We start from the raw sequence: 13,146 nt of genomic DNA on the forward strand, positions 1-13,146 counted from the left end.
CCTTTTTTGTATGATACTTTCACTACTTAATAATCTAGTAGGTAAGATGAATAGTTTACTTTCGATCTTGACAACGAGAAGTAAAGGATGTAGTAAATACTTAAATATAAGTAAAATGTATCTTAATAAGATAATAATTAGATTGACTATAAGTTTCGATATGTATATATATGAAAGATATAAAAGGTTCCAATAAAACAGGATACATAATACTACCACTACTAATTCTAGTGTAGTATATTAACCGAATAGAAAGAGACTAGGTGTGTTAACACCAGGCACACAGTGCACAACTTTGCAAACGAGTAGCTGGGCTACAACAGGTGGGCAGAATGGAACTTGAGTCCGGCGTAGAGGTACTTGCCCGGGCCGCCGACTTCCTCTTCGATTCTCAAGATTTGGTTCAACTTGGCCAATCTTTCGGATCTGGCAGGTGCCCCCGTCTTGATTTGGCCAGTTCTTAAACCAACAACCAAGTCGGCAATGAAGGTATCTTCAGTTTCGCCGGAACGGTGGGACACCTTGACGGCCCAGCCGTTGGCGTACGCGAGTTTTGCAGAGTCAAGGGACTCGGTGAGGGTTCCGATCTGATTCACCTTCAATAATAAAGCATTGGCAGCTTTTTGTTCAATGGCCTTCTTGATAAATATGGGATTGGTGACGGTTAGATCATCAGCTACAATCTGAACTCGGCTGGCCAAGCTGGGATACGAAACCGCCCAAGACTGCCAGTCGTCCTCGGCAAAGGGATCTTCAAGAGATATGATCGGATACTTTTCAATCAACAGTTGATATTTCGCAGCCAACTGTTCCCCAGTTAACCATTTGGACTTATCAGAATTCGGATTCTTGAAATCCAAATCGTATTTACCTTCTTTGTAGAATTCGGATGCAGCAGGATCAAGCGCAATGTTAACCAATCCTTTATACCCGGCTTTTTCAATGGCTGCAACAATCAAATCAAGGGCTTCTTCTGCAGTTTCAAGGTCCGGCGCAACTCCTCCCTCGTCACCAACGTTACCGGCAGATTGTCCATACTTTTCTTTGGCCAACGACTTCAAGGTATGATAGACTTCGGTTCCTACCCTCAACGCCTCCGAAAACGAGTCAAACCCCGTTGGTGCAATCATAAACTCTTGGAACGCCAAAGACCCCCCGGCGTGGGTGCCTCCATTCAAAACATTCTGGAAAGGAACCGGTAAAACATACGGTTCCTGTTTAGACCCAGATAATTGGGCAATATACTGGTACAAGGGAATCTTGCCGGCTGCGGCACCAGCCTTAGCGGTGGCCAATGATACCCCTAACAACGCATTGGCACCCAAGTTTCGTTTATTGGGAGTTCCGTCCAACTTTAATAAAAACTGGTCAATTTTTCTTTGTTCACTAACTTCAAATCCAGCCTTGATCAAAGCTGGTGCAATAATATCATTTACATTGGATACGGCCCTAGTGACCCCCTTACCTAACCATTTGGACTTGTCTCCATCTCGCAACTCAATGGCCTCTGATGCACCAGTGGAGGCACCGGATGGAACAATACTTCTGAATAAACCATTCTCGGTGGTCAACTCAACCTCAACTGTTGGGTTTCCACGAGAATCGTAAACGTAACGGGCATGGATTTTGGAAATTGACATGATTAGACTCTACTACTTCGCATCTACATCGCTAGCTGAAATAGTGAGAGCTTTTATATCCGGAACAAGGATAAAATTGCTTTATAAAATCACAAGCCTTACCCATGCTTGCTCTGTATACTAGTATTCTCTTCGTCAAGTCCATCCTCTTGTTAAGCTGCGAATTCTTTGACGTCAAATTAAAGTTGCATCAACTATATGCTGCATATCGTTTATATTACGAGAATTATTAAGGTTCTTTATTTTCGATTCATGTGAGTAATCACTGCTTTGGCTGAAACACTTCCATGCATCAATCGAACTTGCTCGGTTAACTAGTTATGCTTTGCTACAATACAAAAAAGAACTGTAAGTATATATTAATAATATATTAAACCTTGACCTTCTTCAAAGGAGGACCCGACAAAAGTTTCACTGGCTCTAAAATACGATAGTAGTCCTGCTCTAACGAATGGTAAGCGGTTTGTAGCTTATCCAATCTGGTAGGTTCGTCTAAAGTAGCCAATGCTTCTTTATTCTTTTCATATAATCTTTTCTTGATAAATAAACGAATCAGTTTCTTATCAAGACCATGGTTAGGGATTTTGGTTAATTTGTAAAGTAACATCATCTCTAATAGTCTCAGAAATTGTCTCTTTTCTAATTTTTCATGATTTTTAACTTGTGAATACCATTTAGAATCGCTGGCCAATTCAACATTCAATTCTTTCAAATCAATTACTTCTTCTTCAACCAACCTAGTGAAATCAACCCGATCTCTTAAATCATCAAAGCTTTCATTGGGGTCTTCAATAACTATTTCAATTAAACGTTCATCTTTCAACCAATATTTATATAATCTCAAATAAAATTCTGCCCCTAATCCATTACCTTGATCAGTCGGTAACACAATAAATTGAGATATTTTTTTACGTAACTGAACTATTCCTTGATCAAATTTTTCAAAACCTGGATACTTCCAATAATTATATGCAGTGGTAAACCCAACAATCTCTGGTAATTCCGTATTGCTAACTCGGTATAACACGTATAAATCCCATAATGGATCTTCGCTGTCGATATACGAACCAGCTTCAATGAATAACAAAACTAAAATTTGTAACCGTTTATGTAATTCTAACCCTTTAACGGAATTTAAATCAATTCTATATATCTCGTATTTCTCCCCATTCTTTTCGAAATCACTTCCCTCTACCTTGTCCCCTGGTATTTTATAGCCAACTTGTTCCTCTTCGATCAAGTCACGCCATTTGGCTTCGTCTTTGTAAATTGTCAGTTCTGGTAAGTATTCCAATAATTTAGTTTTTGGGTCAACTTCAATATCTTCATCCTTCAATTTGGCACTAAACTTAACATTCAAAAATGGAAGGAAGGTCACCGAGTCAAAACATAAGAAAATCACTAAATCCTGAAATCCAAATATACTTTCAGAATCCCCAAAGATTGGATATGTGAAGACTGGTTGAAATGGTTTGGCTGCTCCCCTAGTATCAGTGACAAACATCTGTAACGCCTCGTTGGATGACGCAGTCCATCTCTCAGGAGATAGAGATGCAGCTGTTATATTGGCTTGATCGGACATCTTGCTTGTATAATGGAAAGACGAGGTTAATAGTTGTTCGTTAACTATTAGAAAAGGAAAACTGAAAAAAAAAAATCAAAATAAAGATTCTGATTAATTCAACGCGTTTGCACGACGCCAATATCAAAATTTACTACTGCTTTAACGGTATATAGAGCATAATTTACATTAACAGATACAATTGAATATGAATAAATATGGATAAATACAAACGAAATACAAACAACAAAATATAAATAATTACAAAGATAACAAGAAATAAAACTATTCAATAACAGCAACTAAATCCCCAGCATCAACCATATCACCATTTTTATGGAAGATCTTAACAACTTTACCAGCTTTTGGAGCAACAACAACCATTTCAGTCTTCATAGCTTCGACAACAATTAAACTATCACCTTCTTTGACTTCATCACCGACGGCAGCCAAAGGTTTCCAAAATCTTCCTGAATATTCAGAATAAACCATTTCTGCATCTTCACTGAATTTATCATCTTCACTTAATTTTGGACCACCGCTGGTTTCCAAATCTGCATTGGAAACTTGAATTAATCGGTTGAATTCTTCTAATTTATCACCACCTTGATTTTCTCTGAACTCTTCAATAGCTTGGCTGTTGGCTTGAATCCATTGTAAATATTTACCATGATCAAAAACTGATTCAATAATTTCAACTTTGAAGTGACCAGCATTCATTTCATCAGTAAATTTATCAATTTCTTCTTCAGAAACTGGGTAAAATTCAACTTGATCAAATGGTGATAATAACCATGGTTGGCCATTATTAGAATGTTCTCCTAACGTCAATTTGTCCCAGATTGGAACAGTACGACCAACTAATTGATAACCACCTGGTGATTCCATGGTATAAATACACATGTAGTTACCACCAATACCAACAGTACCATTAGGAGTGAAGGTTCTTGATGGGTTATATTTGGTACCTAAAAGTCTATGTCTTGGATCTAATGGAACAGCACATGGTGCTCCCAAAAACACATCACCTAAACCTAATACCAAAAACCTAGCAGAATACAACATATCCTTCACATCATTTCTGCCAATACCATTGATATTGGCAATGAAATCAACATTGTTAGGTAACCATGGAGCATCAGAACGAATTGTTTCTTGATATCTTTTGACAGCATCTAAGGTTCTCTTATCTTCAAAAGCCATTGGTAATTTAATGATTCTTGAAGGAACTTCCCACTTATTTACGAAAACAATTTCTTTTTCAAAAGAAATCAAAGTCTTCACTAATTCCTCTTGACTAATGTTAGAATCGTATTCGATTAAAACAGATCTAACCCCTTGTGACATTTCAACAATACCAGCTGTTTTATTGACATTGACCATTTCAATTAACTTATGAATACGATAAGACAAATTCAAGTCTAATACATTATTACCATATTCAACTAAAATGTATCTATCACCAGCTTGACGGTAAACAATCTTTGGTGCACCATGAGATAAATCATCAATTTCAGCTAATACCGGGTTTTCTGGGTTAGATAAAATGGTTCCAAATTCTGGAATTGAGCCTTCTAATGATTCAATAGCTTTATCTTGGTTGGATTTTAATTGTTTGGCTTCCTTGTATGAAATTGGTTTGAACTGAATTAAATCACCTGGTTTAACTTGCCCAATTTTCCACATTTCGGCCTCAGCAACAACAGCTTCACAAACAAAACCACCCAATGAAGGACCATCACAAGTTAAGATAACTGGTTCATCACCAGTGAAATTAATAGCACCCAATGAGTAAACATAATCATGAGCATTAGAAGGATGTAAACCGGCCTCTCCCCCATCAGCTCTGGCCCATTTGGGTTTTGGACCAATTAATCTAACACCAAATCTATTAGAATTGTAATGAACCTTCCATTTTTCAGTAAAGAAATCCTTAACAGCTTCGTCAGTAAAGAAGTCTGGAGATCCATGAGGACCGCAAGTGACACCAACAACCCAATTTTTAGTAGAATTGAAATCGTAAGAAGGAATTAAAGTTCTTGGAATCTCAACAGGTTCAGAAACAGGAACTGGTAAAGTACAACTTGGTAATTCTGGCTGGCCTAGGAACAAAACGTCACCTAATTTTAAAACTCTACCATTGTAACCACCCAAGTTACCTAAAGCAAAAGTTGATCTTGAACCTAAGTATTCATTGACGTCAATACCACCTCTGATAGCTAAATAGGCTCTACAACCTGAGCTAAGTTTACCAATAGATAACTTTTCACCTCTCTTAATATGAATTGGGCTCCATTGTTTAACTGGTTTGCCATTGATATCAATTGGAGCTTCACCACCGGTAACTGAAATTATCGCATCATGATGGAATAATAATTTAGGACCATTTAAAGTTATTTCAATACCTGGGGCACTCTTATCATTACCAACAATTCTGTTAGCTAATCTGAAGGAATATTCATCCATACAACCAGAAGGTGGAACACCAATATGCCAATATCCTTTTCTACCTGGGTAATCTTGAACAGTAGTATAAGCACCAGGACTGACAATTTCAAAAGCAGTTGGTCTATAATCATAAGAGTCTAAAACTTTGGTAGCAACCTTAGCTTCTTCAAACATACTTGAGTTAGCAATTGATCTTAAGTAATCAATGTTTGTAATGCAACCAGAAACTAATGTTTCATTTAATGCTTGACGTAATTTCTTCAAAGCTTCAGCTCTATCTTTACCGTGAACAATAATCTTAGCCAAAGTTGGATCATACTCAGCACTAACAACGGTACCTTTAGATATCCAACCATCAATTCTTGCCCATTCTGGAAATTTAACCTCAGCTAATTGACCAGGAGAAGGCATGAAATCCTTGACAGGATTTTCAGCATAAAGTCTTGCTTCCATTGAAGCACCAGTAACATTGATTTTTTGATTAAAATCAGGAGCTCTATCAGCTGCAATATATAACATCCATTCAACCAAATCAAGACCAGTAACCATTTCGGTAATTGGATGTTCGACTTGTAATCTAGCATTAACTTCCAAAAAGTAAAATTCATCTCTGCGTTCATCATAGATAAATTCGACAGTACCAGCACATTTATAATTCATAGAAGATGCCAATGATTCAGCAGCTTTTCTCATGGCAGCACGAGTTGATTCAGGTAAGTTTGGAGCAGGAGTTTCTTCAATGATTTTTTGATTACGTCTTTGTAAAGAACAATCTCTTTCACCTAAAGCAATTGCCTTACCATAACCATCACCGAACATTTGGATTTCGACATGTCTAGCATTTTCAACAAATCTTTCTAAGAAGACACCAGGATCACCAAAGTATGATTTACCTTGATGTTGAACAGTTTGGAAAACTCTTTCAATATCATTTTCGGAGTCAACTTTTTGTAAACCAATTCCACCACCACCAGCGGTAGATTTGACCATAACTGGATATTCTAACTTAGCAGCAATTTGACGAGCTGCTTTGGCATCAGGAACCAAATCAGAACCAGGGACCAAAGGAACATTAGCTTTCAAAGCTATTTCACGAGCAGAATGTTTCAACCCCAATTTTCTAATAGCATCACCGGAAGGACCGACGAAAACAATACCTTCTTGAGTACAACGATCAGAAAAATCTGCGTTCTCAGAGAGGAAACCATAACCAGGAATAATGGCTTGAGCATTTGTTTCTCTAGCGGCATTTATAACTTTATCAATATTGATGTATGTTTCAGCAGCAGAGACCCCGTCTAAAGGAACAGCAAGATCGGCATCTAAAACGTGTTGAGCATATTTATCAGGATTTGAATAGATGGCAATTGAAGTGATGCCTAATTTTTTCAAAGTTTTGATAATTCTGACTGCGATTTCACCTCTATTAGCAACAAGAACTGAATCAAAAGGTTTTAATTTTTTTGAATCTTTTTCACTTAAATGGTTTTGATAATTTTTCCAACCACCGAAAGAAGTAATATCGACAGTTCCTTTCAAGTTATAGCCTACTTCTTCACAGATAAAAGATTTGCACCAAGTACCATCAGCTAACTCTACTGACCCAATACCTAAAGGTTCAGGGACAAAGCTTATAAATTTCCCGAAATTTTCACTAGGTACAGAATAAATTTCAATGGTAATTTTAGAACCGTCAGCATCCACGCGTCTTAAACCAGGTTTAGCAACAGGGCCGGTTTTAGGTAAAGCATATAATTTATAATTTGAAGAAGTAGTAGTTGACTTTAAGAAGGTTGCATTAACTGCTTCTAGTTGCCAATGTAATTGGAAACCTTTTAAATGAGCACCAACAACGGCCAAATTAACTGAATTTTTAAGAACTGAATTTGGTAATTGAGTCAGAGGGATTAAATCGTTATTGTCATCAGCGGTAACTTTTTTATCTTTGAGACAACCATAAAATTGGGGAACCGATAATTTATCGTGGTAAACTTTCAAATAGCGGCTAGCTAAGTCCAACAAAGCATAATCGTTATATTTATGAGATAATAAGGTGATACCAAAGGGTAAGCCATCGCTGTTACGGAAACCAGCTGGGATGGCTAAAGCAGACATATCAGCCAAGTTAACGAAGTTAGTATAGGTACCTTGATGGGAATTAATGAGTATTGGTTCATTTGATACCTGATCAATGGTTGGAGTTAAAGGAGCTGTTGGAACAATGATGACATCGATGTCTTTTAATAAAACGTTGACTTTTTGTAAGATTCCTTGTCTTTTATATTCGAAATCAAACGCAGTGGCTGCCGAGATTGATTCACCACCCTTGATAATTTTTGTAACGGTTGGATCCAAATCTTTAGCAGGAGGATTTGATTTATAGAAATCTTTCATAGCCGCGTACCGTTCGGCAACCCAAGGACCTTCGTATAAACATTTAGCTAAATCAAGTAAAGGAGCAATACTTTTTGAAACAAGATTAGCGCCTAATTTATCGAAGTGATCAACAGCGGTTTCGTATAATTTTGGATTTTCTGATTCGCCATGCCATAATAAGTCCAGTGGAATCAAGATATTTGGATTTGATTTAAATTTTAATAAAAGATTTGAAGGTAAAGGTCTTGAGAATTCATCATTAGAGCCATCTGGGTGGGCCATTAAGTTAAAAGCCAATTGAGCATCCTTTAAATTTAAAGCAAAGATTGAAACACAATCTAAAGATTTACAAGCGGGAACCACTCCTGAACAAGAGAAGATTCCTTTTGTTGGTTTTAAACCAATCAAGTTATTCAAAGCAGCAGGGACTCTACCAGAACCAGCCGTATCAGTACCCAAGGATAAAGGAACCACCCCCCTTGCCACAACTGAAGCAGAACCAGCGGAAGAACCTCCAGACACGTATTTAGAATTGAAAGTGTTTGGGGTGATCCCGTAGGGGGATCTAGTACCAACAAGACCGGTAGCAAATTGATCCAAATTGGTTTTACCTATGATTATAGCCCCGGCGTCTCTTAAAAGACGAACAGTGGTCGCGTCTTGCAATGGATCATAAGCATAAGAGGGACAAGCAGCGGTGGTTTTAAACCCTTTAACATCGATATTATCCTTAATAGCAACAGGCACCCCATAAAGCGGCAAATCAAGTTTATTTGATTTGGACTGTAAGAAATCCCACTGATGTTTCAATTGATCAATGGAAGCCAAACTAATCCAAGCAGCATCTTTGGTAGATTGATCTTTGACAAGTTGTACAAGAAGTTTCAATGAATCGTCTGGTGTTGATTGATAATGGAAGTCAATCCATTGCTTCACAGTCCAACCGTACATTTCGAATGATCTAATGAAAGAGACTGGAATAACAAATCAAAAGGAATTCAATTCAGTTTTATAAGATCTTCGATGCTGTTAATACTTTATTCATCGCTGATAAGCCTGCATATACCCATCACCGATAAACCACCATAAAAGAAAAAATCCGTAAATTACAACTGATACCTTTGGCATACCCTCCCCGGGCAGGCCCGAACTGCTACTCGACTGCCTTTAGCCAGTTGATTTCAAACACTTCATTTGTCCTACGTATGTTTGGTGATGTCAATACTCCTCAGTCGGGCCCTCGCTGGGCCTGCTACTTCTGCCTTATTGCAAAACCAAATGATCACTGGCCAATGACCATCCAAACCATTTGAACTGGCATCCAAATCATTCAAACTGGCACCCAAACATTCGAGCTGGCACTCAAACTGAAATCCGTACAAACTAGCTGCCCAGCTGCCTGTTCAAGTCGATCTAACATCAATCTCCTCGATCTATGGCTCCAAATGCTCTCCAACACCATCCCCACATACTCGGATCTGATTGGCCAAAGATACCTGGTCGCTTTGTTGCAATCGATGCCACCGGAGCGAGCCATCGGGCCTTTGCGCGTTGACGGAATTTGGCGAAAGCCTATCGTGTCACGTGATGCCCCGGTCACGTGCTGCAGGTTGATAATGCAAAAAGTGTATTTGTATTCTATTTACTAAGTTATTTAGTTGCAAAAAAACCCTGGGGCTAGAATTGGAGTCCTGCCAATTCGTTCAACGAGTCACTGGGCCCGATGGGCGGGTGTTTTTGGTTTAGTTCCTTGATGCGTAGTTCTGCTTGGTTTTCGATTCCAAATTGGAACTGCGGGTTGATGTTGATCAAGTTATTGGCGGAATCGTGGTTCATTTTCAACTGTTCGCTGATTTGTTTTTGCTCGGAGAGAATATCTTGTTTGACGCGGGATAGGATCGAGTCGTCGTCTTCGGTGTAGGTGTCCAGGAACTTATTGATGAAATAAAACGTCCCACTAATGTCCTGATCGATCACGATGAGACCCAGATCAAGGCACTTGTCGATTTCTTCGATACAAATCCCGTAGGACCAATGGAAATGATCACTTATATCAGCAATGGTGTTTCCCTTGAAGTAATTATAAGTTTCGTGCAAGTAGTAATCGAAATCCTCTTCCACCAACTCGCCATGTTTGAATAGCTCGCTCTTGTACTTTTCGTACTTGAAATTTTCTTCTTCTTTGGCTAAGAACTGAATGATTATATTAGAGAACTCTTGATTTTGGTATTTTTGACTCATCACTACCAAGCCCGATTTGGAGTAGGTGTTGGATTTGATTGGTAAATTCAATTCTTCAAATAATTCAATACTCTTATTGAAATCCTGGGGACCAATAAGCTCAGTGCCAAAGCCCTGGGTCATCGTTAAATATCGGTTATAATTGGCAAATAGTTCTTGCAGGGTTATCATGGATGTTGACTTGACGAGCTCGAAATTCATTAAGTATTCACTAATGTGTCTTGCTAGTTCTCGATGGTATAAATTAGACGTCTTGTTAATCATAAGCTGTGGTAATACTTTGGTATTATTGAACTTATTACTTGTAGGTTTGATTAAGCGGCTAAATGAACTCGATAATTTAATAAGGTCTTGTGCCTTATACATTAATTGTTCTAAATCCTCTAATGAACTGGTTAATATGAACTCGTTTTGCTTCCGTTGTTGTTCTCCCAATCTTTCTAAACTATGAATCCCAGTACCCCTAATTTTTTCTTCTTGTCGTCTGGCTGGTTCAAGCTTAACCGCATCTTCATTCACCATTCCTTTACTAACCAACCTATCCCACTTGATCGTATCAAGAGCCTCATTCAACAATTGGCAAAACTCAACCTCTCCTCCTTTCCTGAAACTCAACTTAATATAGGGGCTTATATTAGTATAGACTTCAGTATCATTTTCCAACTTAATGTTTAGCGGATTATTATACCTTGGTTCCACTTGTAACACGTCCTGGCTTATTTGTAATCTTTTCAGTAGCTCAATTGGCAAGCCAGATCTCAATTCACTCCCACACATCTCACAGTACTTCATCAGCGGATGATTGATAAAAGTACATTTCCCACATTGGGAGTCTTTAGTCTCTGTAGGCGGAGGTGACGGCGATGAAAACTCCTGCTGCTTCACCACTGCCGGTATGGGTGTTGGGGCCTTGGATCCTTTCTCTACTTTGCTAATTGCTCTTTTGATTAATGCCTTTGATGCTTTCACTCCACACGATCCACAGCTGGGTATATCCTCCTCAAGATCAACCTTATTCGATACCTGGTTATTAAAAGAGCATATCATGCATACCCAATCACAAAGCTTTTCTGGTATTTCATCGATGCCGGGATTTTGAGTTTGCACTGGCTTATCTGATTTCAAAAATACCTTTACTTTAGGCGATGATCTCAAAAATTTCTCAACCAATATGGCCAGTGATACATCATTAAGGTTCACACTCACAGATAACCCTTTATCCTTGTTGTCCAAGTAAATGATTCTTTTATTCGATAAATATATTCTCCCATTCTGTCGATTGATAATCTTCAGTTTACCTTGATATAACCCTACGTTATCTCGAACGCACAAGTTGTGCTCGTTTTCAAGCAATATGGGCCGGTCACTCCTGTTAATAGACACCTTCTGCCATACGTCTATCCTTGAATTCTCCTGTGAAGTCATCTCATGGCATTTCCAAATGGTAATTCAATTCTAGTTCAAATCGGCTTTCCATATATTTTGATCTCGCTGATAACCTGTAAACCGGCGCACTCAATATGCAAAATCCACAAATGAAAGGAAAAAAATCAGAAAAATCAGCCTACGCTTCACGAAATCAAACGGATCAAACCTTTTAAAATCACCGCCGACCAGTGAATTATACAGTCAATTGGAACGATCCAGCCTTAGCTGACAGAATCAAGAGTATTTCTAGACTAAGAACGAAATTTGGAGAGTGATCAATAGCAATTGTCCCTGTTTCCCCCAAGTCTGTTTAGTTTTGGCATCTCATCTAATCAGCCATCATCTTGAATTATATTTAAGGCCTTCCACTGAAATTAATCAGTATTTGTTAAGATAGTTTAAACAGATCAAGTATTAACCATGGCGTTCTTATTCAAAAGAAACCCAAAGACACCTCCTGATCTTGTTCGGGCATTGAATGAACAAATTTCCAAGCTTGATTCTAGCAATGATAGTAATAAGAAATATCAAGATGAGTGTTCTCGATTTTTGAAACAAATGAAAGTTATAGTTGATGGGGATGACGAAAATGTACCCCAGCCAGATCAAATAAGTCAGTTAGCTCAAGAAATATATCAAACAGATTGTCTTTATAATATGATTTATAATTTGAAAAAATTGGATTTTGACTCTAGAAAAGATGTTTATAATGTATTTCTGGCTTTACTACGACGTCAAATTGGGAGTAAATCTCCCACGGTTGAATATCTTATAAATACCAAACCGGAAATTATTATAATGTTATTAAAAGGACCAGAAAACCAAGAAGTAAGCTTAATTTGCGGACAAATTTTGAGAGATTGTATCAAATTTGAATCAATAAATAAATTTATTCTATCAAGTCCATTATTTTGGAATTTTTTCAAATACGTTAAAATTCCAACTTTTGAAATTGCAAATGATGCATTCAATACATTACATGATTTATTAACTATTCATAAAAAATTAGTTTCAGAATTTTTAGCTAAAAATTATGAAATCTTTAATGCAAGTATGAACCAATTGATTCAATCAGATAATTACGTTACCAAAAGGCAAAGTGTAAGACTTTTAGCTGAGTTGGTTTTACTAAAACAAAACCAAGTGTTTTTAAATAAATATTTCGATGATACTAATAATTTGAAGTTAATTATGTTATTATTAAGTGATAAACTGAGTATTTTACAATTAGAAGGATTTCATATATTTAAATTTTTTGTTGCTAAACCAAAAAAATCACAAAAGATTTTGGATATATTGATTAAAAATAAAGGTAACTTTATGGCTTTTTTCCAAAAATTTGATATTGCTGATTTCAATGATTCAAATTTGATCGATGAAAGAGATTACATTTTAGGCGAAATTCAAAAATTACCTGATATCGAGAGAAAAGTTTAGTTTACATTCACTCTT

At 37.4% G+C, this 13,146-nt stretch overlaps 5 protein-coding genes across 5 annotated transcripts; 1 reads left to right on the forward strand and 4 right to left on the reverse strand.

Moving 5' to 3' along the window:
• Window positions 1-143: 143 nt before the first annotated feature.
• Window positions 144-1,643, reverse strand: HYPBUDRAFT_151532 (enolase; the record flags this gene model as incomplete). Its single annotated transcript, XM_020220543.1, has 1 exon — window positions 144-1,643. The coding sequence occupies one exon, from the start codon at window positions 1,638-1,640 to the stop codon at window positions 315-317; it is 1,326 nt and encodes a 441-aa protein (XP_020079088.1). The 3' UTR covers window positions 144-314.
• Window positions 1,644-2,010: 367 nt separating this feature from the next.
• HAT1 (histone acetyltransferase catalytic subunit) lies at window positions 2,011-3,222 on the reverse strand (the record flags this gene model as incomplete). Its single annotated transcript, XM_020218132.1, has 1 exon — window positions 2,011-3,222. The coding sequence occupies one exon, from the start codon at window positions 3,220-3,222 to the stop codon at window positions 2,011-2,013; it is 1,212 nt and encodes a 403-aa protein (XP_020079089.1).
• Window positions 3,223-3,320: 98 nt separating this feature from the next.
• Window positions 3,321-9,223, reverse strand: DUR1,2 (bifunctional urea carboxylase/allophanate hydrolase). Its single transcript, XM_020222879.1, has one exon. It carries the CDS (start codon window positions 8,974-8,976, stop codon window positions 3,487-3,489), a length of 5,490 nt encoding a protein of 1,829 aa, XP_020079090.1. The 5' UTR covers window positions 8,977-9,223; the 3' UTR covers window positions 3,321-3,486.
• Window positions 9,224-9,688: 465 nt separating this feature from the next.
• On the reverse strand, window positions 9,689-11,691 carry VPS36 (ESCRT-II subunit protein; the record flags this gene model as incomplete). The annotated part of the gene is made up of 1 exon (XM_020222878.1): window positions 9,689-11,691. One exon carries the CDS (start codon window positions 11,689-11,691, stop codon window positions 9,703-9,705), a length of 1,989 nt encoding a protein of 662 aa, XP_020079091.1. The 3' UTR covers window positions 9,689-9,702.
• A 171-nt stretch (window positions 11,692-11,862) lies between these two features.
• On the forward strand, window positions 11,863-13,131 carry HYM1 (Hym1p; the record flags this gene model as incomplete). The annotated part of the gene is made up of 1 exon (XM_020223193.1): window positions 11,863-13,131. Exon 1 carries the CDS (start codon window positions 12,115-12,117, stop codon window positions 13,129-13,131), a length of 1,017 nt encoding a protein of 338 aa, XP_020079092.1. The 5' UTR covers window positions 11,863-12,114.
• Window positions 13,132-13,146: the final 15 nt, after the last annotated feature.

The sequence above is a fragment of the Hyphopichia burtonii genome (genome assembly GCF_001661395.1).
Source record: "Hyphopichia burtonii NRRL Y-1933 unplaced genomic scaffold HYPBUscaffold_1, whole genome shotgun sequence".
In the NCBI taxonomy this organism is placed as follows: domain Eukaryota; kingdom Fungi; phylum Ascomycota; class Pichiomycetes; order Serinales; family Debaryomycetaceae; genus Hyphopichia; species Hyphopichia burtonii.